Consider the following 25,817-nt stretch of genomic DNA (forward strand, 5'->3'; position numbering starts at 1 on the left):
AGTCAGATGCCAGGAGCACGAGGAGCAGCATGTAGAGAGGACGGTCTCTGGATCTGCGAGGTAAATACACCAAAAACAGCATTCTAAGCAGAAATATACAGGTCTCACTGACAACGTGATCAAGTTTTGACCCAATACTGAACCCAATTCCCCCAATACCTACACCTGATGGAAGAATCTGTGACAGCCAGTGTACAGCAGCACTCTTCAGCCAGTGTACAGCACAGACAGAAGAGTGAAATTGTCGGTATGGCAGCGGGTGAAGACACAGAGCCGCTATTTACAGGTTTTTTGATGGTGACTTTTCTTTCCAAAAGGAAATAAAAGGATCCTCTTTCATTGTTCAAAAATGTCATTTGCGACTAAGGATCATCAACATTTCCATGTCAGTGCATGGCAGCAAAAACCAGTGGGGCAGTGGTGGCCTAGTGGTTAAGGAAGCGGCCCCGTAATCAGAAGGTTGCTGGTTCGAATCCCGATCTGCCAAGGTACCACTGAGGTGCCACTGAGCAAAGCATCATCCACACACACTGCTCCCCGGGCGCCTGTCATGGCTGCCCACTGCTCACTCAGGGGGATGGGTTAAATGCAGAGGACAAATTTCACTGTGTGCACTGTGTGCTGTGCTGCTGTGTATCACGTGTGACAATCACTTCACTTTAACTTTACTTTTAAACCAGCATGTGAACAAAGGCCTTCCAACAACCGTACTGAAATCATGGCAGCGACATTTCGTAACGGACTGCTTATCAAAGCCTATTCAATTTATATAATTAGCACATAAGCCTGCATATTTTCTCTATAACTGCAACGTGCACCGTATGGATAAGTGGTATCAGTGCTTTCCTAGCAAATGCATGATACCATAAACATATATTAAATGCAGTGTTGGGAAGATTACTTTGGAAATGTTATTTGTAAAAATTACAAGTTAGCCTACTTAAAATGTAATAGTAGTGTAACTGCTGGCATAGTGATTGGATGCTGGAACTGTATCCTGCAACCTGAAAGCCACAGGTTCCATGTCAGGACCGGCGACTCGTCACATTCAACTAAGAAACCTAACCCGATCGCAGGAGTTTTTATAGGCACTGAGTGTACCATTTAAGTAGATATTGACACCTTTTCCTCCAGCACGTAACAGATTTGTAATGAAATGATGTAATGCCGTCAAATATAACTGTATTCCCCAAACACTGATTTACTGAGCGTCAGGGAGGCTACTCACTTGTTGAGGTGGCTGATGACGTATTTGAAGACATCGTAGTTCTCCCGGGGGAAACGGCGAAGCACCTCCTTCATGACGTGAAAGCGCTGCTCTTTGTCATTAATCTCTGCAGGAGAAGCAACAATCACACAGAAATGTACAAATTACAGGATTCACAACCTCATTCAACACATGCATGTTTACTCACTGCACTGATACCAACCAATCAGAACACACACAAGTAAGAATAAAGATTTGCCCCTCTACCGAACACACACACACACACACACACACACACACAAACACACATGAGGCAAAACTTGCCTCCTGTTAACAGTATCAGCCAATCACAAAGTAGGGTGTAGCCTGGCAGTGAGTGTGAAGACCCCAAATGAGACCACAAGCCCCACTGCACCCCGGGTCCACTGTGGACCGGCAGAGGACTTGGGTGTTGAATGAATTACCCAGCAGAGCTGAAAACTGGCGATGGATATCGATCTGGGGTGCCAGGTTTAACGAGGCCTGCTGGATTTGGGGGGGACACTTCCTGTGCAATGCAGTAAAGTGGGAGAAACTTCTACAGCAATACTGTTTATTGTTTGACAGAATCTGAATCGAATTAGTGTACTGTGATATATTTAAATATGACAGCTATGTTTTTAAATACATCGTTTTTAATACTGAATGTGAACTTGTCTTGGAACTTAAGATGTTAATCCTGTAGACTGTGACAGGAAAATCGGATTATGCAGAGATATTGCTGTGGTCTTTTTTTTTTTTTTTTAGACTCTTAACTGCCAGAAGCTTCTACAGAAAAAAAATTGTAAGTCATCCTGTACCAAATAAGGCATATATAATTGAAATTTCAAAATATTCATGTCTATCCGAGCCTTTGGGGAGTTACTTTTTCGGGTACTGCAGTCTTTTACTTTGACTTAATATGGCGCAGGCTGTTCATATTACCTCGTCAACCTAATATAGTCAGAGCCTCAGGCCATTCTTACACGAAACCTGAGAAGTTGAAGGCTGACTGGTCAGTACTCCTGCAGCTGCACCTTCAAAACGTATAAATGATTTAAATCATCTCATAATTCCATCCTCTGCTCTCTTGCTCAGTTCCCCCGACACCCCAACACATCAGTAACGCCGTGAGATGACACAACAAAGTAGACAAACTGTTTAGAAAATGTCTCCATTAACATTTTAGGTCGGGAGTAATTCCATTTTCAACCCGCCTGTGTGGGTCATGGCCCTGAAACCTGTTTGGTCATGCGAGAGCACAAAATAAAATTGCCATGGGCAAAAGGCATTGCTTAAAGTCCTGTTATACCATTTATTAATTCTTAACCATTTACAAGAAAGGTTCCTTCATGTTTTAACATGCTTTTGAAGGTGAGAGTGTGTTTTAGGGCTCATCAGAACTCATTGCTGAAAGATTGTGAAATTGACTGAAATAAAAGACTGAACAAAGCAGCTAAATTGACTAGGCAAGCCCATGATGTACATTATACATCTATTATCATTTCACTTTTAATTGAAATGTGTTGTAACAAGTTATTACATTTTAATTACAAAAAACAATCATTGTGACAAAACTATAGTTGAAATAGCTACATAGCATAGAAAAAAATCGCTCTCTCACTAAAGCCTATTTCACAGCCTGTGCTGCTGTTGAATGCAAATAACATATCTGTTGTCTTTCAGTACAGCTTCAGGCATCAGAGTGTGGCACCTGCGGCACTTCAATTTCACCACACACTGAACATGGTGCACGATGATGCATTGGTTACTCACTTAATAGATTTAGTTTTTGCATATATTGTGTATTTAAGTGGCAGCAATAAATTGTCGCAATAAACATTTTCTTTTGTGGCTACCATCCAGCAGGTACTACCTCTGGGTTCTACTCTTACTTTCTTCTATGTGGCTTTTGGAGACAATCTGGAAGCATAATTGTTATGCCACTGGCACAAACACATACTCACCCTTGCAATAATGAAAAATGACAGCAAAAGTTGTAAAGGCCTGTTTCAATAGAATTTGACAGATTTTAAAATTGAATAACTAATAAATGCTGTTGCTCTGGAAAAGGACAACTTGAGATTCTGGCCTCCAAGGTCAGTGCAAGATTCAGTATATGTTTATAAAACTGCTGATTTGTTGTCGTACGGCTCTGTCATTCAAAAATCTGCATTAGCTTATCATTACCCATAAGACTATGTTCTTCAACTTGTACACCTACAATGTATGACAAATCTTTGTGAGACAGACTGCAGTGAAGATGGACTCACTACTTCAGTAACCATGTCAGACTACATGTCAGACTATAATATGCACACACACACACACACACACACACACACACACACACCACCTCTGCTCCACACCTGCCCCACAATCGATTTTCTGTTTCTGTTTCTCTCACCAGATTCTCACTTCTTCACTGGCAGAGGAACACAGCTGCCCTCTAACTGACACCACAGTATACCGGACCAGAAAAACACCAACAATGTGCACACACCCATGCCATTTACAGACAAAAAAATTGCTTTTACTAAAGGAAGAGTGACTTCCATCCATCAATCACAACCATCCCGGAAAACACAACTGGGATTTCAGCTTCAACTTTATTTTTTTTATTTTTTCTCATCTATATCAGAATATTTTTTTAGAATACACGAGATGTATTCTAAAAAAATGTCCTTGTTTGTTTTAACCAAGTAAGTTTATTCTAAATACGTCCTTGTCAAAGGTCATGTGAAATGAGCACAGAACAGAGAACCGCCATTACATATCCTGTTATGACCCAACCCTGATTTAACAGTAAGAGCTTGCTGAGCACATAACCCCTCCTCTATCCATTCCCCAAACTCACACCAGCTGCATGCTTTTAGCACCACCCTCCCCCACAAACACTTACTGTAGGCTTCAACCAGGTCCAGCTGCATGTTGTACGGCACCAGAGGGTCTGGCAGCTCAGAGAAGAAGCTCTTCATGGCTCCGGCCACCGTGTTCACAGTGAAGTCCTTTTCTAAAAGGTCCAGGTTGTGATCTGAGGAAGAGAGATAGGGAGATTTTATTCGTGTGGCACCACACAATGTAGTGCTGTTAGTCTTAGGCACAAACGCTGCAAAGTAAATTATTTTAAATTATGAATTGAATAGAATTTTTTCGCTCTTTAATCTGATGTCTGATCATTAAAATGATCTCTAGGACTAACTGAAATCTACATATGGACATGCAGACTGCAGCAAGTTCATTGAATTATTTATTTTTTTTTTTTAAATATGTATTTGATTCCAGAGGGTGGTAGTAGCCTAGTGGGTAAGACACACGCCTATGAACCAGAAGACCCGGGTTCGAATCCCACTTACTATCATTGTGTCTGAGCAAGACACTTAACCCTAAGTTGCTCCAGGGGGAGACTGTCCCTGTAACTACTGATTGTAAGTCGCTCTGGATAAGGGCGTCTGATAAATGCCGTAAATGTAAATGTAAATGATTCCAGATATTGGTCATCGATCTACTTTCTTACTAATAACTGGCCATGGAGCCAATCAATAATAATAATGTAAGCTCATGATGCCAGTATTCTGCTGTCTTTGCAACCCAGTCTTCCCCCACGCAGTAACACACTGAGGCAACACCACAGAGGCAGACTGACAGCATTTGAAATATATATAACCCAGTGTCACATCTTCCAGGTTTCGCGGCCGAGCCGCTGTGAGTAGTAACACCCTGCGTTGTGCTTTGGTGCTTGCTGAGTACAGGAGAGCTGTGCATCTAAAAAGACGGATCCAGGAGATGAGGTGAAGAAAATTAATAAATAAACAAACATTAACCAAATGTTGTTAACAATCTAGTTATGTTCTCTACTGTCGTTTAAATGAAATTCAACTACTTATTGGAAATAAATTGAACAAATGAACAAGCAAAATAGCAAAATAACACCGCCAAAAAGCCTTCTGTTTCAACGGCAGCAGGACAGTACAGGACATGGAACACATCAAAACACTGGAACAATATAATATGGAACTAAAAAAACGCAGATATTTGGCATGAGTAGTAAATGGCCTGTTCAGAATATCGTGTTGAATTCTGATCCCAGATCTGTCAGCGTCAGTGCAGACTTCACTTCAGGTGTAATGGCTAAGTGTGGGTCAGTTAATGGTTCGTCCCGTGGCTATCGGATACCTGCGCTGCAATTTCCGCAGTAATTGTACCGTAATTGTACCGTCACGTCAGCGCGCAGAGCCTCCCATCGATCGGACGGAGGCCTTCAGCTGTGATGAGTTCAGACCGGGCTGAGCCGCACGCAGGCAAGCCCACGCTTGCCAAGCCAATCTGCAGGTAATTAAACAACCCCTAACAAACATGGCCGGACTTCACCCAAGCTTCATCCTGGCACACAGACGGCCACTTTCACCGTACATCTAACCACCAGGAATACTGACTGTAAGAAAAACGTTATTAATTAGCTGGTTCAGCAAATCGCAAACAGAAGAACTGATGAGTCTTTGTCTCTGCTGTAACAGTGGATAATAAATCAGTGAATACTGACACTTACAAGAGAACGTAAGCCCATGTTGCACGTCCAGACAATGGGAGCATAATATAAATGATGCTGAGTCTATATGGTATCAGTTTCATCATATGAAAAAAAAAAAAAGATTGCACAACGAATCATAACATGGTTGCATTGTAACCATTGGACAACCCTGGTGGGAAATCATCTTCTGATCAGCACAGATAGGGCGCTATTATTTCGCATGTAATCAGCCAGAAGATATAAAATTAAGAATTTTTAAAAAGCAATGCACGAACAACAATCATCCCCATCATCAAGACACAAATGGTTTTCCTAAATCACTCCAGGGATATTTGAGAGGTGCTACGAAATACGTAGTGGGTACGGTCATACTGACAGAATGAGGGGGATTTTCCAGTTTTAAAGGTAGTTTCAGATAACTAGCAAGCAGTCCTATCTTGTTTGAATCTGATAATTTTTTTATAAAAGCTACTTGATGTGACATAGGACTACACTATTATGGCCAAAACTAGAATCACAATTATTTTTATGAATATTGTAATTACAATTATTAACCACAATTAATATTATTTTTCAGATTTTGGGTGATAAACAGATGCTCTGGTCTGTAACGTGAATAACTTTATTCGTCAAAATCACAACATTTCTTAACATACAAGATGAGAAATAAAATCTTACTTATGTTATGCATTGATTCTTCGCTCGCTGGCAATTACGGCCGTCCGGCATCTTTGCTCATACTATCAGAGATCGGTGACGAGCTGGGAGCTGAATGCTGAGAGGTTGAATGCGACATATAGTATTTATATTTATGGTGTATATATCTATTAGGGATATGGGCCACTTTTTCAACCCCAAATGAGGGACACTTCCTTGCAGGTGCCACACGTCCCACTTCGTCACAATTTGCCGCTCAGTCTATGCTTTCGTCTGCTCCCTGATGGTTGGTTAAATCTGAATATCGCCGACTACCATCATTATTTAATCGTGGCACACGATTAATTTGATGAACTGTGTAGCCCTAATGTGACAGTAGCAAACACCCCCTGCTACTGCAAAGTGATATTTGAATCGTAAATATTTCACACCCAACAGTCGGTTACGTTCCCATAGATGTCGTATTTTACATGCAACCAACTGACCATATCTACTGCGCCATCAGTGTTGTCCCCCCCCCCTCTTAAGCCTCTGCTTAGCAACCGCACTCACACGACACGATTAAACTCTGTAGGATGCTGCTGAAGCAACAGGCGACAGAAGCGGCGTTACACTGTGGCTACTAGCTGAATGCCACCGCCGTTTAGCCACATCATCACAGCGTGCGCGTCTCCGCCACGAGCCGCTGTCGCACATAGTCACACTGGTCACATCCACCGTGCAGAGGCAGGGGTCAGCAGATGACAAGATTCCACCGGTCACTACGCACCTCCGGTTGTGTAAGGCACGTCTGCCTGCAGTCAGTAGTGCAACAAAGTGATTTTTTTTTCTTTTATTGTTGGAGGGTGTGTGTGTGTGTGTGTGTGTGTGTGTGTGTGTGTGTGTGTGTGTGTTTGCGCGTGCGCATGTTCCATGACGTCAGGGCCGGGTGGTGGCGGGCGTGGTAGAGCAGCAGGAGCAACTCACCCTGTTCAAACTGCCTCTGCAAGCTCTCCATCTCAGCTTTATTCCCGCACACTCTGTAGATGCCTTCTGTACTCAACCCTGCAGAGAGAGAGAGAGAGAGAGAGAGAGAGAGAGAGAGAGAGAGAGAGAGAGAGAGAGAAAGAGAGATACAGAGTCGTATTAAAGAGTAGAATTCAAATCTCTCAACTCTTCTCATGCGAAGACAAAGGGCGGAGAGCGCGTGTGAATAAGAACAACAGGACAAGAACACTGGCCCCACAACCCAGTCAATTAACGCTTAAACCAAGCAAAGCCGTAATTAGCCGCCACTGCAGCCGTGTGCTCGGAGCGGCGAGTCCTCTGTGGCTCCGCGGCCGCTTTTGCAAAAATGACAAAATGAGTGCATGAACCCTCTCTGGCCCTGAAGCCAGCTCTCTCTCTCCCCCTGCTCTCGTTTGCCTTTTTTTTTTTCCCTCCTCCTCTTCCTCTCTCTGGCCCACTCTCTCACACATCGATAGAGAAAGAAAGAAGGTGAGAGACTGTCTCGGAAATGAGGCAGCTTGCAGTCAAGGCAGACTGCATCGATTACCCCCTTCTACCGATCAATTACCCACAAAAGCTTTTCAAAAGCTGACAGGCATGGAGAGAGAGAGAGAGAGAGAGAGAGAGAGAGAGAGAGAGAGAGAGAGAGAGAGAGTGTGTCTGTGTGTGTGTGTTTTGGTAGGAGGGGAAGGAACAGATGCAAAGACAGAGGGAGCGGCAGGAGGAGGGAGAAAATCCGATAGAACAGATAGACAGATTACGGCGGCATCACCCACACGGGTGGATTTTACCATCATTTTCATACCATATTGGCAGCCACCTTATGATCTGCCCAGCAGGAGTCGGAGGTTGGCAGTCCCGGAGCGCTTGCCAGGGACCCGTGAAGGGGAGGATGAGGTGAAGAGGACAAAGTGGGAGGAGTGAGCTAGCCATAGCACATTACAACATAAAGGAAACAAGTGTGAGAGAGAGAGAGAGAGAGAGAGAGAGTATAAAAAGAGGAATAAAGAAAAAGCAACTGTAGCCATAAGGCCTCAGGCTGTTTCGGGGAACGGAGAGAGAAGAGCCGCCGCATCCTGTCAGGACTCCAGGGGTCAAGGACAATACGTGGAAGTCCTCCTGCTTTCTCCATACCTCCTCCACCCTCTTTTCATCACTTCATTCCGCCTAGATATCTTTTCCCCTCAACAACAATGCACAGTTGATACCAGTCCATCAGAAAGCGTGTGTGTGTGTGTGTGTGTGTGTGTGTGTGTGTGTGTGTGTGTGGATTTAATGCCGAAACCAAGGTCGGGACCTCGCTGCTGTGCCTGACCTCAGAGCAGCGCCTGAGCAGCAAAATCCGATGGCAGACATCCTTACCACCCGTTTCTGGCCCCCCAGCTTTCTTAATTACCCCCAAAGTCTTGCTTTCATGCATCTTAAGGAGATAACACAGTCGTAATCCTACACTCACTCACTCACAGTCGTCTCAAGGTCAACTGGCCACGGGCAACAGGTAGCCATGCTGAGCCGTGGCCTCTCACTGCCCTTTCTCTCTACTCATCAGGCAATACTGCTACAGCAGAGGACCAGACACCAGGGACAACGTTTGTACTATTATCTAGTATTAAATTCTGGGTGATGGTTGCCTGGTGGTTAGGACACCTGCCTATGAACCAGTAGATTACCAGCAGAGTCCCAGGTTCAAACCCCACTTACTACCGCTGTGTCCCTGTCACTACTGATTAGGGGTGTGTATTGGCAAGGATCTCGTGATATGATATGTATCCTGGTACATGGGTCATGATACAATTACAATCACTATATATTGTGATACTTTTCATTTTGCAATATTCTACATATACATCTTCATGTACAGTATCAAAATGTAAAAACCGAGCTGAAATACAAGATGGTGAGATCAACCGGTCATGTTTTGCAATTTCACAAGCAGTACGTTCCCAGCTATACAGCGCCATCTACAGGAGTGGAGGTTGTAGTCACACACTGATTCTCATCTATGCTGACCTCACTAAAGAAAATGCTTGACAGCACCACCCGGTGGACTTAATTTGTATACAGAAATATTGATGTTTGATGCCCCTGTATTGATACAATACAATCTTGTAAAATACTGTGATATATTGCTGTATTGATATTTTCTAAGACTACACCTACTACTGATAGCAATGAGTCTGATTAATTCTGTAAATATAAATTATGTACATTTAAATTTTATTTATATAAAGGGAAGAGTAAAATCTGATTAAGGAACAGAATGACTGAAAGGAGACAGGATGTGTACCAGGGGCTGGAACAATAGCTCAAGCTATGTATTTTTGGTATAGGAGGCAGCCGGAGATGAAGGAAGGATATGGATTGCCATGGGAACATCACACTGCCATTCTTCCAGAGCATCTGTCACTCCTCTGGAGCGCCCTTGCACCTCCTCTCCTCCATCAAAGAAAAAAAAAAAAAAAAAAAAAGTGTGCATCAAGTGACTAAACTCAATAAAAGGCCAGCCTGAGCCCCACATGCTGGAATTCCGGTCCCTAGTGAGGTCACCTCCGGCTGCTGCAAGCTACATAATGTGGCATGAAAATGAGCTGCAAGTTGAGTCTGAGACTAATGAAGTCGCCGGCATTCAGAAATGAAGAGGTTGCAAATCAACCGTATCAGGAATGCTTTTGTTTTTCACCGTGAAGACAATAATCACTGTAATCTGATCGCTCCGAGCCAGATTTCGGTATACACGCTCCCGTGGGAGAACGTGAGAACACAGAGTTCGCCCATCTTACCAAGTAGCTGCATGGAGAGGAAAACAGGCAGCTATCATCATATCTGGCCGTGGGCTGTTGCAGCACGCACTGCTCCCCAAGAGCTCCAAAAAGAGCTGGGCCCAAAAAGATTGTTCTCATTTCCTGCTCTCCGATACTGATCTCAATGAGGGAGCTATCAGGCAGAAAATTACCACAAGGGGCTCACAATGCCACTGCGTTCCCAGAGCGAGCGTGTGAGATGCCATTCGACCAAGTCCAAACACGCTCCCACTGATAACGTGAGAAACCATGAGTAAGGGCAATGATTCCAAGGACAGAACCTGAGAAAGGAGAATGACACGGACGAGCAGGTGTGGATGGGGCGAGATCAAAAAGATTTCACCCAAGCATATGACAGAGTAGGAAGGAAATGGGATTTATGTCAAGTAAGTCAAATTGAACAAAGATGAAAGGAAGCAAGGCTAAAAGGAAAGAAACCCTCAACTCATCTCTGCCCCCTAGTGGGGGTCTTCCGTACCAGTGGGTGGGGCTGCTGTATACTTCACAGAATTTTTTGGTCAACCTGCGCTGTGCAAAGGACACACTGAGGAGGTGCTGTTGTTCCATGCTGTTTATTCCTTCTTATTTTGTTGTCCCAGTGGCGCATGCCTCTAATCCGCATGTGGGAACGGGGGTTTAATCGCCCTAGAGATTACAGAGGGATGCACTGAAGCAATGAGAGAGAGGAAAAGTAAACATGCACGCCATCACACCCCCTTCATTCTAACAAACGTCCCAGTAGGTGAGCTGAATGCATGAACTAAACAGACAGTCATTCAGGAAATCTGTATGTACGGTAATATGGTAACATGGGCATCTTCAAATGTTTTTTTTTTTTTTTTTTTTTCCCCTCGAATGTGTGTGAGGCTTTAGACACAAATGTGGACACAAAACTGGGCAAAGAACCCTGGGTAAACAGAGCGAAATGAATACAAGCAGGACATCGGAGGGACTGAAGGTTAAACCACATTACTGTCAGCCCATCAGAAACCTGCATTAAAGATAGGCAGGGACTGGTGGGCCGGGAAGATAAGAGGGATCATTGTCCTCAAACATGCTGCTTTCATACAGGACCTGCACAGGCATCTACGGTGGGTATAAAACGTGCAAAACCCCTGTTAACCCTGCCAGAGACAACGATATATCATTTCAAAACAGTTCCCAGCTTTCTTCAGATCAATAATTTGTACAATTAAACTGAAAGACGAAAAAAAAAGTAGTACAATATGCTGGCTGAAGTGTTTAATCCCTTAACCTGAACTTTACTGAAGCTCCTTTTTTATATCTAATTGAATGGCATTACATTAGCACATAGGACTGGCATTCTAACATGCTTTAATACCCACTGCACCTCTCTATCGAACAGAGACCAAACGGAGGGGCGAGGAGGAACAGGAAATCTGTCACAGGCAGACAGCGCAATTCAAGTCAACCTACACTGCCAGTCAAAAGATTTAACATTAATCATGCATGGATCATTACGGCTCAAAACACAAAATACGCTTCCAGTTTTAAAGATTTTTCTGAAGGGTGTTAAGCTAGACTGGGGGGTGTCAAAATGTTTGACAGGTACTTCACAGAAAACGCATTATTTTCAATGCCATTTCTCTCCAGCACTTCAGAGCTGAAGTCAGATGTAAAGCAGCAGCAAGCAGAAACCAGGTGTGCTGCAAGAGGTTTAAAAAAAAAAAATACAACGATTTGTGGTACAATGCTGGGTCTACTTCACGATTTCCCCCTTTTCGTCTTTCCCTCGACAGACAGACATCGCTGTGCCAAGCGAACGCCCACAAGCAACTCAACTCTAGTTCTCAGAAGGACCAACAGAAGCTTTCATCTTTTGGCTCCAGTGTTGCCTGTAAGTATTTCCCAGAACCTGTTTCTGAATAGATGGGGCAATTTGAGAATAACCCCCTACTGCATGTTATCCATGTGAATAAATATCCTTGAAATAGATGATTGGCGTCAGCGCGCCTACCTGTAGCCTCAATGTAGCGGATGCACTTTTCAATGAAGAGGGGGATCGGCCGATCAAGAGACACCACGCTGACCAACGGGAGGCCAAAGTAGGTGCTCTCCAGAGTCTTGGGGATGGACTGCCGTGACTTTGTCCTCGGTTTCTAAGAGGAGGAGGAAGAAGAAAGACACAAATCAGAAACAAAAACCACCGCACTGAAATGCAAAATCGCGTTCCCCGAGGAGATAATGTCTGCGCTGAAGGTGACCCCTCTTAAACGTCTGCCTGGCAGTACCTGACCTTCAATGCGCTCCCAAGTCATGCCCCTTTTTTATTCTCTCCATCCCCTGTGCAGCCCCTTTTCAATCTCGATTAAAAAGGTGGCCCTCCAAAGCAGCAGTTTATGCAACACCTCGCCAAGCTGTCACGTAACATGACATGGTGGGGAAGATGGCTGCAGGGCGATTATTTTTTTTTTTTTTTTTTTTAACTCAGCGACTGGTGGAAACGGAGCTTTAGAGAAACGTTCCTCCTCGAGGAGGATGGGGTCTTTACCTACTCTTTACCCTATCACAGGCACACAACCTAGCAACATGCCAACAATCACTTTTCCAACCAAACAAATGTGTTTCTTTCATCTTTTTAATATAGCAGTAGCATTGCAAAAGTTCTAATGCATGTGAAAGTGAATATTTCATCAGAGGGAATATACTGGTAGTATACGCACAACTGGAAGCTCCCACTAGGATTTCCAGAGAGCAGAATAAAACAGGCCAAAGCTTTCAGAATTTTTTTCTTTATAGTCTATAGACTCTATAGTCCTCAGTTCTGTGTCTGAAATTCCCTTTTTCACCACACAACCGACTCCTGTCAAAAGTCTCAACAGCCCAGCCTCCTCCTCAGTCAAATTATTTACATAACCCCCCCACCCCCAGATGCAGCCACCCATGGTGGAATCGGCTCTCTAAATTATGCTTCAGTGGAAGAGTTACTGGCACGCTGATGTTACGTGATTTTAATGTGTTTACTAAGCACCGGGGGTCACCGTGCCACGTGGTCCCGACTGCAGGAATCCTGCGTTCTGAAATCCCAGGTTCAGCTCCCGCCTGCGTCTCGTTCATAAATGCCATGGGCCGACGCCCCCCAGCCTCAGCCGAGACAGGATGTGCAACTGGAGCAGGAAAGCCTCCCTCACAAAAACAGATTCCTGAAGAACCATACTCTCGAAAAGGAGTAACCCAAACTCAGACTTCCACATCTCTCCTCAACCCCCCCCCGCGTCCTGTGCCTCTACTCGCTGGTGCAGTACTAATGGGAGTGATCGAGTGGAACTAGGTGACGCAGGAATTTGAAGCATTCCTCTTGTCGGGCGAGGGGTTTTAAAAAGGCAGCGGGAGGACCGTTTCCGGCCTACAGCTCCCTCACCCCGCGGCAGAGCATGGCAGAAAAGGAATGCCTGAGGGTGAGGGAGGAGGGGGAGGTCAGAGACAGAGAGGGCGCGTAAGAGCGCATTCATGCGCTTCTTTCGGTCAGCGACAGGAAAGTCTTGCTCATCTCTGACCTAAGCACGGTCCAAGCGGGCTGTGTTCTTGTTAACTGGTTTCTTTAAGGCCAGTCAGGGGGCAGAGGGCATTAACGGTTATGCTCAGTTATGATATGAAAATGCTCTCATAATGACTGTAATAGGATAATGAAACCATCAATATGATAATGCGAAGCACTTTGGTCACTTCACCCTGACTGGCCATCGAGGTGCCACATGGGTTTTAAAAAGGAGCAAATGCAGACAGTACTGTCACTGTGCTGTCAACTCAGGGTAGGCTGTGTCAATGCTTCAGACACCCACATTAGTGGCAATCTCGCTCTCTCCCTCCCCAAGTTTCTCTAATAATAAACATAACAAGCTCCCCTTTACTGTTGACATTTATGCCTGTCATTTGGCGTAAACCTACATTGTAGTCTGATGACAGTGACAGCTTCGAGTCAAATTTATGAGGCAAAAGTCACAGAAAATTGGGCACGTTATCACCCCCAAGTGACTGCTGCACTTTATTCACTGTCCACACAGCTAAATTAGAGTAAAAACTGCTGAAGTGTTCAGCTCTATAACAGAACTGTCAGAACATGTAGTAGCAAAGGCATCAATCAACCTGTATCTGTATCCGAATGAGAACAAAAAAAAAAAAAGAAGCAAAGTGTTCTAAATTAAACCCATGGCACACCACAGAAGAGGACATTTTGAAATACCATTTGGATTCGCTGCAGACAGATTTATGGGAGAATAACTCGCACAAAAAAAAAAAGAAAAGAAATAAATCCCACCCTATCAGGCTATGGCTGCAGGTTAGTAATTTGAGATTAGTACATTGAATTAATCCAGGATAAAGCGGCCCATCTGAGGCACAGGGCAAAAAGAATGGAACATTCTTGAGTGACACTGATTAAATGCTTGTGTTTTTTTTTTTTTTTTTTTTTTTTAAATCAATGTTACATCTTAAAACTGCAAACAAATATTTGAACAAAACACTGTACCTTTGTAGTTCTGCGCAGGCTCTTCAGGAGTCTCTTTGTCTTTGTGTCCTCTCCCTCCTCATTCAGGGAATTATCCCCTTTGTATGCGCCCATTTCATCCTCCTTGGTCTTTGGCGGACCCACCAGTTCATCATCACTGCCAATGGAGAAGCTGGTGCGGAAGCTACTAAACTTGCCCAAGCGCTTTGACCGGTCGCGGTACAGACGTGGCTTCACACCAAGCGCTGACAGTTTGCGACGGCGTTCCAAGGAGCTGCTGTCTGCCTCACTGTCGGAACCATTTCCGCCACCGTTATTCGCATTGCGGATTGTGATTATCTTGCCCTGCGTGCTGTCATGGGGAACCGAGTAGATATTTTCCTCTTCTGTGAGCCTGGGCTTTGCCACTGCATCCATGGGCTCAGCATAATCTGAGGGATCGTAGCCACTGTCACCGCTTGGAGCCCATGTAACAGGGGGCAGGGAGCGGCGATTGCCTGCTGGTTCCACATAGGACCCAGTTTTGCGGAACTCAAAAGTGACTGTTGGTTTGGGACGCACCTGAGGGGGGACTTTCATGTTGGCTTTGCTCTCAAACATCTCTGATATGACTGACAATGTGTCGCTCGTCTCAAAGTCAGACAACTTTAAAGTTCCACCGTATGAACCTAGAGAGCCTTCATCCCGGGGAACAGGGTAAGGGGGCGACGGCTCCACGTCATCTTCTGAGTCCAGCAGAGTAACGGGGCTTGGTGAGCCACAGCGAGGAGAGTGAATGCTCTCGCTAGTACTGCAGGCCTCTGCCACGTTATCATACATGTGTGTGGCCTCTACAATGGTCCTCTTCTCCACCACCTCCTTGAGGAAAGGCTGGAAGAGGTCTATTCTGTGTAAGCCTCCAACAACACCACCGGGCCCACACACTACAGTGCTAAAACGGGCCTCGATTTCATGTGCCAGTTCTTCGCCTTGGTGAATTTGCTCACAAACAATCTCGGAATCACTCAAGTCAGCTTGACTTTCCACAACTGCCAGAAGGTGCACAGGAATGATGTCCTGCACCTCGCAAAGAAAAGCACACAGAGTTTCCATTGATGCTTTGCGTCTTGCTGAATATACTGCGATGTATCCGTGAACTAGTCGGCTCTTTCTAAAGGAGAAGGTTGAATGATATGAAAGCAGGGAGAGATCTATACTCTGCCTCTGGCCACTTATGCTGAGTTCCAGGAGTACTGATGTTCCACTGGTAAGACTAGTAGCAGGTCGGCAGTGCTGTGGCAGCAGAAAGGGTGACAATAACTGGTCCACATCATAGGAATCTCCACACATGAGGCACAACACTATCCGCAAGTCTACCTCTAAATCTTGCTGGGCATGATGGTCCCTGAAAGCTGGTAGTGGTGTTTGCAATGTAGGAGAGCCACAGACCAAACTCACATTGGATCTCCGGGATTCCAGAAGGCTCTTCAGAACCTGATTTATTTGCTTTTCATTGACATTACGTCCATAACCGACACCTGGTGAAGCTGGATCCAAGTAACTGCACAGCAGCTTGCCAGCCACTTGCTGTCCCTGTATGATCAGGCTCTGTGCCGTTTCACCTCCAATGTCCCCCACAGAACCAACGCCACGCTTCGTGACCAGAAGAAGTGACATGGGAAGTATAGCTAGGCTGTTGTCCCTTCGGCCAAGAGTTGATTCCCGGACCCTTTCAATACTCTCCACAACATAGGACAAAGACTCCTTAGAGTTATAGAGACAAAGGCAGCCATGTGGTATGAAAGTAGGTGTATGAAAGAAATTGACAGGCAGGCGTACGTTGCCTTCAATGGGCCGCAAGGCCAGCTCATACATTTTCCCATCAAGCATGTATCGATCATCATTGGTGCACAGAGCCCTGATCTCATTGGCCATCTCCCTTGCCAATCCATCTTTGCCGACAATGACCAGGTTAATCCTTTCCACTTTGCCTTCACCAAGCTGGGACTTATAGTTGCCATCAAAGAATGAGTAACGAGTAGGAAATCGCGAGGCCAGTACCTGCTCTATCTTGCTGTCAACACAGTTTGGACTGTTGGGACAGGTTTCCTTGGTGGGGTGGTAGACAAAGTGAATATGCTTCAGAACAAGGGCATCCCTCTCAGCTTGAAGTCTTTGTAGAGCTTTGAATCTTGCCTCATCCCCAAGAACTTCTTGGATTGCACCCATTTTTTCTTTGCTGGGCTTGGCATCTACCTCAAGTTCATAAAACAATTCAGAGTATTCCAGTAGAAGTTCCTGGAAGTCTTCTTTGGCATAATCGATAATTTCCTTCTGGTGTTTGTTGTAAATGTCAAGGTATTCAGATTCATCAAGCCATTGGTAGAATTCCTCATTCATGATGAAACTGCGTGCTTCTTCCCAAGGCTTGCCAGGGCTGATAAAGGGTGAAGCACTTAGCTTTTCCTTGAATTCCCTCCTCATTTCTGCTCGTTTGCGCTCATTACGTAGGTGCTCTAAATGGCTCTCATAGATTGCTTCAGCTGCAGGAGTCTCTAGAAGATCCTGTGGGATCCGTTCATCCTCCATATTGTCTATATGGGGTGTAGTCTCCCATGGTGTGTCATCTAACACTACAAACCACTTCGAGAAGTCTCTCTTGGTCTCCAGAACCTTCTGTACTCCTGACCAACTGAGGTGGTCAATCTCATCCAAATCTGGCACTAAGTTGCTCAATGCTTGTGGAAGTGTAGTAAGATAGATTTTGCGTCGCTTTTCTATGTGTTCCTGTTTAAGTCTGTGCACATGTTGTTGGAACAGCTTCTTGGCTTTTGATGTACCTTCAAGGAAGACATATTCTTTGTACTCAGAAGAGGTCTGCATTCTGCGGTTAATGTTAGGCCATGTCTCATTGTGGTTCTTTACAATGCGGCTAACCTGCCACTCATAGCGATCTTTTGCAGAAGCTATCTGCTGACTCTGTTGTTTGAGTGCCTCAAAATAAGGGATGATTTTGGGTTTGCCCCTACTTTTGTCAATGAGCTGCACAAGGGTTAGGAACGCAAGATCAACATTTACATTGGAACGTGCAGAGCTCTCAACAACTTGCAAGTTTTTCTTTGCAAGGGCAAAGGTATGAGAGTCCTTAATGTAGCGCTCAACTCCCTCATCACATTTTGTAAGGACTAGCACAACTGGCTTCTTGGTTTTAGCTAGCTGGTTATAAAGGTTGGTGACAAATTTCATCTGGTCATCAAAGTTACGATTCATCCCCCTGCTCACATCCACACAGAGGAGAAACCCATCCACCATCAACTTGCCTTCAGGCATCTGCTTCTGCTCAAAGTCTTGCTCCAAGCCCAGCTGGTCTGTGCAGAAATACATCAGCTTTTCAGCCGATGCCAGTTTTGTTGAAGCAGCTCTTTTGATGTAGGGCTGCAAGGCAGTGCTACGGTGTGGCTGGAACGTCTGGTCATCAATAAACTCTGTCTGCTCTACAACATGCATACGGCACTCTGCTCCTTCCTCCAGCGTTCGTGCTGTTTCACCCCAAAACAGGAAGTGATCATTGTTAACCACCCGGCCACCAAAGTCACTAGTGCTCAGTACAGAAGTGTGGTCCAAGTAAAAGTCATCAGCACTAGGCCGGACAAAGCGATTGCAGAGACAGGACTTGCCCACGCCACACTGCCCTTTTTCCTTCTCTGTCCCAGACAGACCGACCACAACCAGGTTGTAGGTGGGTGCCCGGGCATCTTGCTTTTTTGCCATTATAAATGGATGCACACAATCATCCTGTCATTCCCAGAAGCTCTAGAGAGGAGACTGCTGGGCTGATTTTCCATACAGGTGCTCTAAAAAAAAAAAAGCAGGGAAGGGGAGTTCTGAAACTTAAGCTGAAGCTTCCTTATCCTGATCCATCTTCTTCTCTTGGGAGATTTATAGATCACAGCAGAATTTGGTCCTTGGTTTGCCCGGTCTGGAACTGACCCTGTACAGGGAAACAAACAGAAGACAACAAATCTTACTCATGATTCAGAAATAATTAGGTTTGAATGTATAAAGATGTCAGTAAATCTTGTAAGGCTGGTAAAACCCCTTGAACATCATTGAATATTTTATAAAATTTGTAAAAACAAATTACATAATTTATTAAAACAACCTAAAATAACCACAGTTTTACACACTCAAGGTATATAAAACTTTAATTAAATAAGACCAAAAAAAAAAAAAAAAAAAAGTAATATAAAAAGTCCCCTGACAATATTTGTTTTCTTAGGTCTTAGTGGTCTCCTTTGGAAAAAGAAAAGCCAACTGGCTAGATCCCTTCCATTGGCACCTATAAACTGGCTGGTGCTAAAAGCTGCACCTATATACATGACACACGGTAACACACACTCAGACAATCATGAGCATAATGCACGATGCATGAGCATCAATGCTATGGGACAATGTTTCTCAGCAAGAATAATAAGACAAATCTCTGAACAGAGGGTAGAGTATCATACATCCACACCCAGGTCATTCAGTTATTTGTCCAGCACACATAAAACTACTGTTTATCATTAACACATCAATTTCAGTTGAGGCTCAACAAGCACTTAATTTTAGGAGAATCAAGTTTGTCTTCGTGGGAATATGTTAACAGGGACCTGGACTACAATGACGTAGAGAAAGTTCAAAGTCCAGCACTGAGCACACTGTGCAAGTGGGAAAAATAAGAGGGGGCAGAAAAAGAGTTGCATTTAGACTATGGGTAGACAATCTGGCCAAAAGACATTCTGTAGAATCGCAATACACAATTTAAAACCAACAACTTTCCTCAGCAAAGCAGCAAACACACCCACACTTCCAGGTCCACTTCCTCCTACACCTGCATAAAGATTGGACTCGGCCACAAAATAATCTTTGGTGCCAACATAATCTGACTATGGTCAATATAAAATTAATAATCTTTCCAAACAAGTATGCATAAATTGACAATTAAATAAAAACCCATTTTTTGCTCCAATGATTATGTCTATTCACTTGTTCTCTTTAAATTCAAGATTGGTTTATTGTCAGTACAACAGTATGTACAATATACAGTGTATTGAAATAATGTTTCACACAGACCCCCCATAGTGCAATCATAAAAGAAAATATATATGTATATTAGGGCTGCACGATTTGGGGGAAAAAAGACATATTGCAATTATTGAGATCAATATTGCGATATGCCATATGATAAAGGACACTTGCTTGTATATCAATGAAAAGTCGCATACAAATTACTAATAGTGAAATGTTTATTTTAAAGTGAAACATACACTTGAAATGCCCAGTACTTTCATTCTACAAATTTTAAATAAATCACAATTAAATTACTGTCGAACGACAAACCCTGGTAAGGCTAAAAAGTTTTGATTATATTTTCCCATAATAAAATCCCGTATTATAGTTACGTTTAACCCAAAACGTTGTTTGGAGGCTGACTTGAACACAGGGATGCATAGCTTTGCTAGCTTAGCTAAGGTTAAGATTTGTAAACTGAGGTGAATTTCTTTAGGAAACCTTCAAACCTTCAAAGTTTGAGAAAAGTTAACTAAACAGCTAAGAACAGTCTAAATAGTTAATCCCTACGTTTAGCCAAAACATTGTTTGGTGGCTGACTTGAACACAGGAATGCATAGCTTCAGTAGCTTAACCTAGCTTAGCTAAGGTTAAGACTTATAAAACGGGATTTTATAATGGCCAAATATATTCAAAACAATAGTCCAGCCTTACCTATGAAATGTAATTCCCTCGGGATCTGGTTTGGAGTGTACAGCGGTTTGTACAGACCTAAGCAGCACAAGAGAGGCATTTTATGCACTTCTCTCCATAGCAGAGCCTATCGCAATATGGCGGCGACATTGACGTACGATGCAGCTCGTCATGAGGAGTCTACCCATATGTCTATGCGAGTCACGAATCTGAGATCTCCATTGAACCGAATTGAAAGTCATGTGACCAAACACGTCACATCTGACTGAAACGAGACTTCAGTCAGCTCGCAAAAAAATTGCAGCTGATTCAATCCAAGTACTAATCATTTAAATCTCAGCTTTTTGCGTTCATGTAATCGCACAGACTGACATCACAATTATGACTGCAATTCGATTAATCGTGCAGCACTAATGTATATACACACTAAACTAAACTATACTAACTAAAACTAAAACTTAAATACTGTACAGGTTATCTCTATAGGAGAAAAGTCAGGTTGTTGCTGCGGCACCAGTCCTCCAAATCTCCTCTCTGAGGCAGACTCATCGTTGTTGGTGATGAGCCCCACTACTGTTGTGTCCTCTGCGAACTGATGATGTGGTTCGAACTGTACTGTGCAGCACAGTCGTGTGTCAGCAGAGTGAACAGCAGTGGGCTGAGCAGCATCCCAGTGGGCAACCCGGGCTCAGTCTGAGGATCTTGGAGGTGTTATTTCCTATAGACACAGACTGAGGCCTGTCTGTTAGGAAGTCCAAGATCCAGCTGCAGAGTGGAGAGCTTATTCCCAGCAGGTCGAACTTCATTACAAGGTTCTGAGGGATGACAGTATTGAATGCTGAGCTGAAGTCAATAAACCGCATTCTGGCGTACGTGTCTTTTTTTTTGTTGAGGTGGGAGAGGGTTGAGTGGAGGGCAGACGAGATTGCATCATCTGTGGAGCGGTTTGGCCTGAAGGTGAACTGATGCGGGTCCAGATTCTGTAGAAGTTGGGTCTTCATGTGCCTCAGAACCCGCCTGTCAAACCACTTCATAATGATGGGTGTGAGTGCTATGGGCCGGTATTCATTGAGGCAGGACACAGTTGACTTCTTTGGCGCTGGGATGATGTTGGTGGTTTTGAGGCAGGTAGGTACCACATCTGAACTCAGTGTTGAAGATATCTGTGAAGATGTCTGCAAGCTGGTCAGCACACTCCCGTAGCACCCGACCAAGTATGTTGTCTGGACCTGCTGCTTTCCGTGGGTTTACTCTGTGGAGGGTCATCCTGATGTCTCCTGTGGAAAGACAGAGAACCTAGTTGTTGGGAGAGGGAGTCGCTTTCCTTGGTGGCTCCCTGTTCTCTGCCTCAAACTGTGCAAAGAAGTCGTTCAAGCTCATCTGGCAGGGAGGGGTCGCTGCTCCAGGCCTGATGTGATGGCTTGTAGGCTGTGATGGTCTGGATCCCCTGCCACATGTGCCATGTGTCATTTGGCTGGTCAGCGTGTCCAGCTGGATAGCAGAGTCCATGATGCAGCAACGTCTTATCTCTTCCCAGGAGTTTAGAGGCAGTCTGTGGTAGTCAAGTTTATGGTCCAAAGAGCGCACATTGGAGAGGAGCAGCGACGGAACTGCGTGTCGGTTGTGGTTAGCTTTTAGCCTAGCATGGATCGTGGCTCGCTTGTCATGCTTCTGCCTCCTCGCGCATCTATTTCAGCGAACTTCCGGGCAGCCGCGGGGTCTTGGTGTTCCCAAAGTTGCAGACTATTGTAGAGGAATTTGTCCATGGTTCTGATGGTCATAACACATATGTTATAAAATCCGCACTACGGTCAGGACCCAGTGTGGCCACTGCAACCTAGCGCGACGCCATCTTGGTCCAACATAAATAAATGCCACACTGCTTGTGTTTTTCTTTGATTTTGGTTTGAGGTATGGACATGTGGCATTCTCTTGGGTTTATCAGTGCATAGTTCTATGCACAGACCAAGATGAATGATTTATCTATCTAGTGCACAACAGATAAAATAAGGGAAAATGCTGCCGCACACACACTCAGAGAAAAGCCGATTGCGCTGATATGCTTCATGCTTTGTTCTTGTACAAATTTACACACACTAATTATTATACTAATTATTAAAATATGTATATATTGACCTGTAGTAAATGTAGTGTGTTACAGCAGGCACGTTACTGCCAACAGACCAGGAGCGGAGTCATGCGTCAGTCATGTTAGCTACTGTCTCTAAATCCCCTGCGTTTCCCTTCCTTCACTAGACTTCTGGCTGAAGTGTGATTAGCCAGCAATCAATGAGCACTTCTAACAGAACAAACACAAGAGCGAGGCACTGGCAGCCCAGCCTGCAGGAGGCGGAGCAGCCGTAGCATGAGCCGCATAATCACTGCACACACTCGCCAGCCACTGTGCCATGGGTGGGGTGTTTGCCTAAGCTCTAAACCTGCCCGCACACGGATTAAAATGAGGGAACATCACCTCAATCCATCCTACAGGTTAAACATTAAACCCACTCGGTGACCTGAGCGAGCCCCTGCACAGCCGCGTGCCTCAGATACACCCAGCCCACCACACCTCCCCCTCCATCATCATTATCATCGTCATCAAGGCTTTGATGGAATGACCTGGTTCAGATTCTAAGCCCAGCTGATAAACACCCTGCAAGGGATGAACGTGTTTTATTATCCACTGAAATGAAAAAGCTGCAAGAACGGAGTGTCACATTCGCTGATATGAGTTCATGCAAAAGTTATATTTTGCATAAGATTAAAAGATACTGCAGATATAACACTAAAGGGAAAGGATATGAAATGTAAATTATTAGTGGACTAGACAGAATGCACCAAAAATACAAAATGAAAGAGTGAGATAATGAATCTTAATGAAAAAAAAAAGCTTTGAAACTCTCAATACACTTTCTTGCCACCAATGAAATTAATATTTATGTGACGCCCTTATCCAGAGCGACATACAATCCATAGTTAGAGGGACAGTCCCCCTGTAGACACTCACAGTTAAGTGTCCTGCTCAGGGACACAATGGTAGTAAGTGGGGTTTGAACCTGGGGTCTTTGCGCTCTTCAAAAGCAAGTGTCTTAACCACAAGGCTGCTACTACTACGAACCTATACACAATTTACAACCAACCATCACTACACACAGGAGGACAACAAAGACGAGCTGTAGTCATCATCCAGACATCGGATACGGTTTCCTCTGAGTCATTTAATTCTGCAGAGTCTGTCAGTGTGGTTCATTACCAATCAAGCCAAACTTTGGTCCAATTAAGGGAAATGTTCTTCTTACTTAGTTATATAACCTAGTTCTCTCTCTCGTGTCTAGAGAGCAGCCATCCCAAACGTTCCTGACCGGCCTCAGCTGACTGTTCTCCTCTCCTCCGCCATCTCCGTATCAAGCGCTGCGGCAGCGGCAAGGTGCTGAAAAGCAGGATCAAGCTCGGCTGCCAAACAAAATGCCCCAGCAGCCCTTCCCAGCCCCGTCTCGCCCTCTCTAGCAGATTGTGCTCGCAACAAACCACCAACGGGCTGACAATATAAACACTCTACACAACATATGCCACACACTACGCTTCTGGACGTGTGACAGCGGAGCCCCTTTAAACCCCTTAACATATACGTGTTATCCGTTTGGGTTTATTTTAACAAGCTGTTAAAAACACTCAGTTATTAATACAATAATTATGTATTTTTAAAAGCTGCTTAGGATGAGCATCATGATTCACTTCCTTCAGACACAGCAGTCATAGCGTGAACACTGATCAGTTTGATCAACTGTTTAATAGCAATAAAATTGCAGGAAAAAAACGTCATAATTATCTTGAAAACCAACATCGCACCCGCCGATGGTCCATGGCGGCTGAGAAGATGGTACATTTAACATCGTCCCAGTGTTCTTTTTGCACAGAGGACCATGCTTCGTCACGGTCCTCGACACTGATAGGCCAGCTACAGGGGAAAAATAAAGAGCAGAAGGTGGGGTTGAGACCTCACCTAAAAAAAAAAAAAAAAAAAATTCACCATGTTGGTTCAAAGGGCATGAAGTTCATTAGTTCATATTGATCCACCAAAGCAGGCTAGAGAAAAATCCACTCCCTATCTGGCATCTAAAAGAAGACCTATCCCGGGTATTTTATGGATAGATGTGAAGCCTGATAGGTCAGTTTTGGAATTTAAAGATTAATGAAAGCTTAAATTGAGAAACTTGAGTGCCATCGTCATCACAATAACCAAAACATGGGCAATGTGGCCAAACGCAGGTAAAAAAAAAATATATATATATATATAAAAATAAGTGAAGAATCCCTGGCACTTCTCTCCAATTTTTTCATATGCAAATGGCGCATCTGCCTCTCTCTCAGGCCCAGACAGCGCCGTGTTATGGGGCTGTCTGTTTTCTGCCAAAATATTCATCGATTGCCTTTTCCACCCCACATGCTGAACGCAGCGACTGTATTCACTTCAGCAGGGAACAATTGGCCGGCCAGCGAAACACCGCTGTGGGATAATAGAAGAGACGCGACGGTTCTGGACATTCTGCTCAACAAAAGGCACTGGTGCAGACAAAACCGATTACAAGCTCTGTAATTGAATATCGATATGACTGAACACTACAATCTGTTTCCTGGTAACTACTGTTAAAAAGGGCCCTCTTTGGTAGACATAAAAAAAAGGCAATTAATTCGGATTTTGTGCCTGAGTCGATAATTGCACAAATTGCACAAAGTGATGTGTTGTGCTCTGTGTACGGAATGAAAGCGTACTACGCAGACACCAGATCTTAGTTCATCTGCGCACTCGATTTAAAATGTTTAATACAACTCCACTGTGTGAAAGAAAGTGAATGGCAAGAAGGAACTGTGAGAGTAAATGTGACCAAAATAACAGAGCACTCCCGACTCGGCAGCTATGCGGTTATTAGTCTTGGGAAGAACACGAGCAGCGGAGACAAGAGCCTTCATAGATTTTCCCAGAAGTGCCAATGTGCCATCTTCCCACTCCGAGCCGGTCTCATCGGCGGCTTCCCATAAAAGAGAAATAACTGGCCTGATAGTGATGATGACAAAGAAGCCCAGGTTCAGGCGCACACACACGCGCACACACACGCGCACACACACTTGCTGTACGGTATGACGTATGCTCCTCCCTCGCCAATTCCACAAGAAACACACACAGACTCACATCCGTTCTTGTGCTAATGCAACAGTAAGAGCATTTCTTCTCCACACCCATTGAGTCCCCTGACCATCTCTGTCCACTCCACTTTCTCGTGAGACCTCGACTCCATTAGAAATGGTCCGGGGGCAAGAGGGTTGGGGGAGTATGGCGGGGAAAGAGAGAGCAGAGGAGACGAATGGAGGGTTACAAGAAAAGGAAAGAAGCAGGGGAATAAAACAAAAACCATAAGAACAGCA

The 25,817-nt window shown here is 44.4% G+C and overlaps 1 protein-coding gene across 1 annotated transcript in view; it reads right to left on the reverse strand.

Annotated features, from left to right (window-relative positions):
- The window catches only part of arhgap35a (Rho GTPase activating protein 35a), a 58,315-nt gene that overhangs the window by 3,172 nt on the left and 29,326 nt on the right, over positions 1 to 25,817 (reverse strand). The window contains exons 2-6 of the mRNA XM_028961932.1: positions 14,691 to 18,639; positions 12,180 to 12,321; positions 7,380 to 7,457; positions 4,128 to 4,259; positions 1,229 to 1,334 (exon numbers count right to left, since the gene is read on the reverse strand). Coding sequence (XP_028817765.1) covers positions 1,229 to 1,334; positions 4,128 to 4,259; positions 7,380 to 7,457; positions 12,180 to 12,321; positions 14,691 to 18,419 — 4,187 coding nt within the window. The 5' untranslated portion in view covers positions 18,420 to 18,639. The remainder of the gene's footprint in view (positions 1 to 1,228; positions 1,335 to 4,127; positions 4,260 to 7,379; positions 7,458 to 12,179; positions 12,322 to 14,690; positions 18,640 to 25,817) is intronic.

The sequence above is a fragment of the Denticeps clupeoides genome, chromosome 19, assembly GCF_900700375.1.
Source record: "Denticeps clupeoides chromosome 19, fDenClu1.1, whole genome shotgun sequence".
NCBI classification, from domain to species: Eukaryota; Metazoa; Chordata; class Actinopteri; order Clupeiformes; family Denticipitidae; genus Denticeps; species Denticeps clupeoides.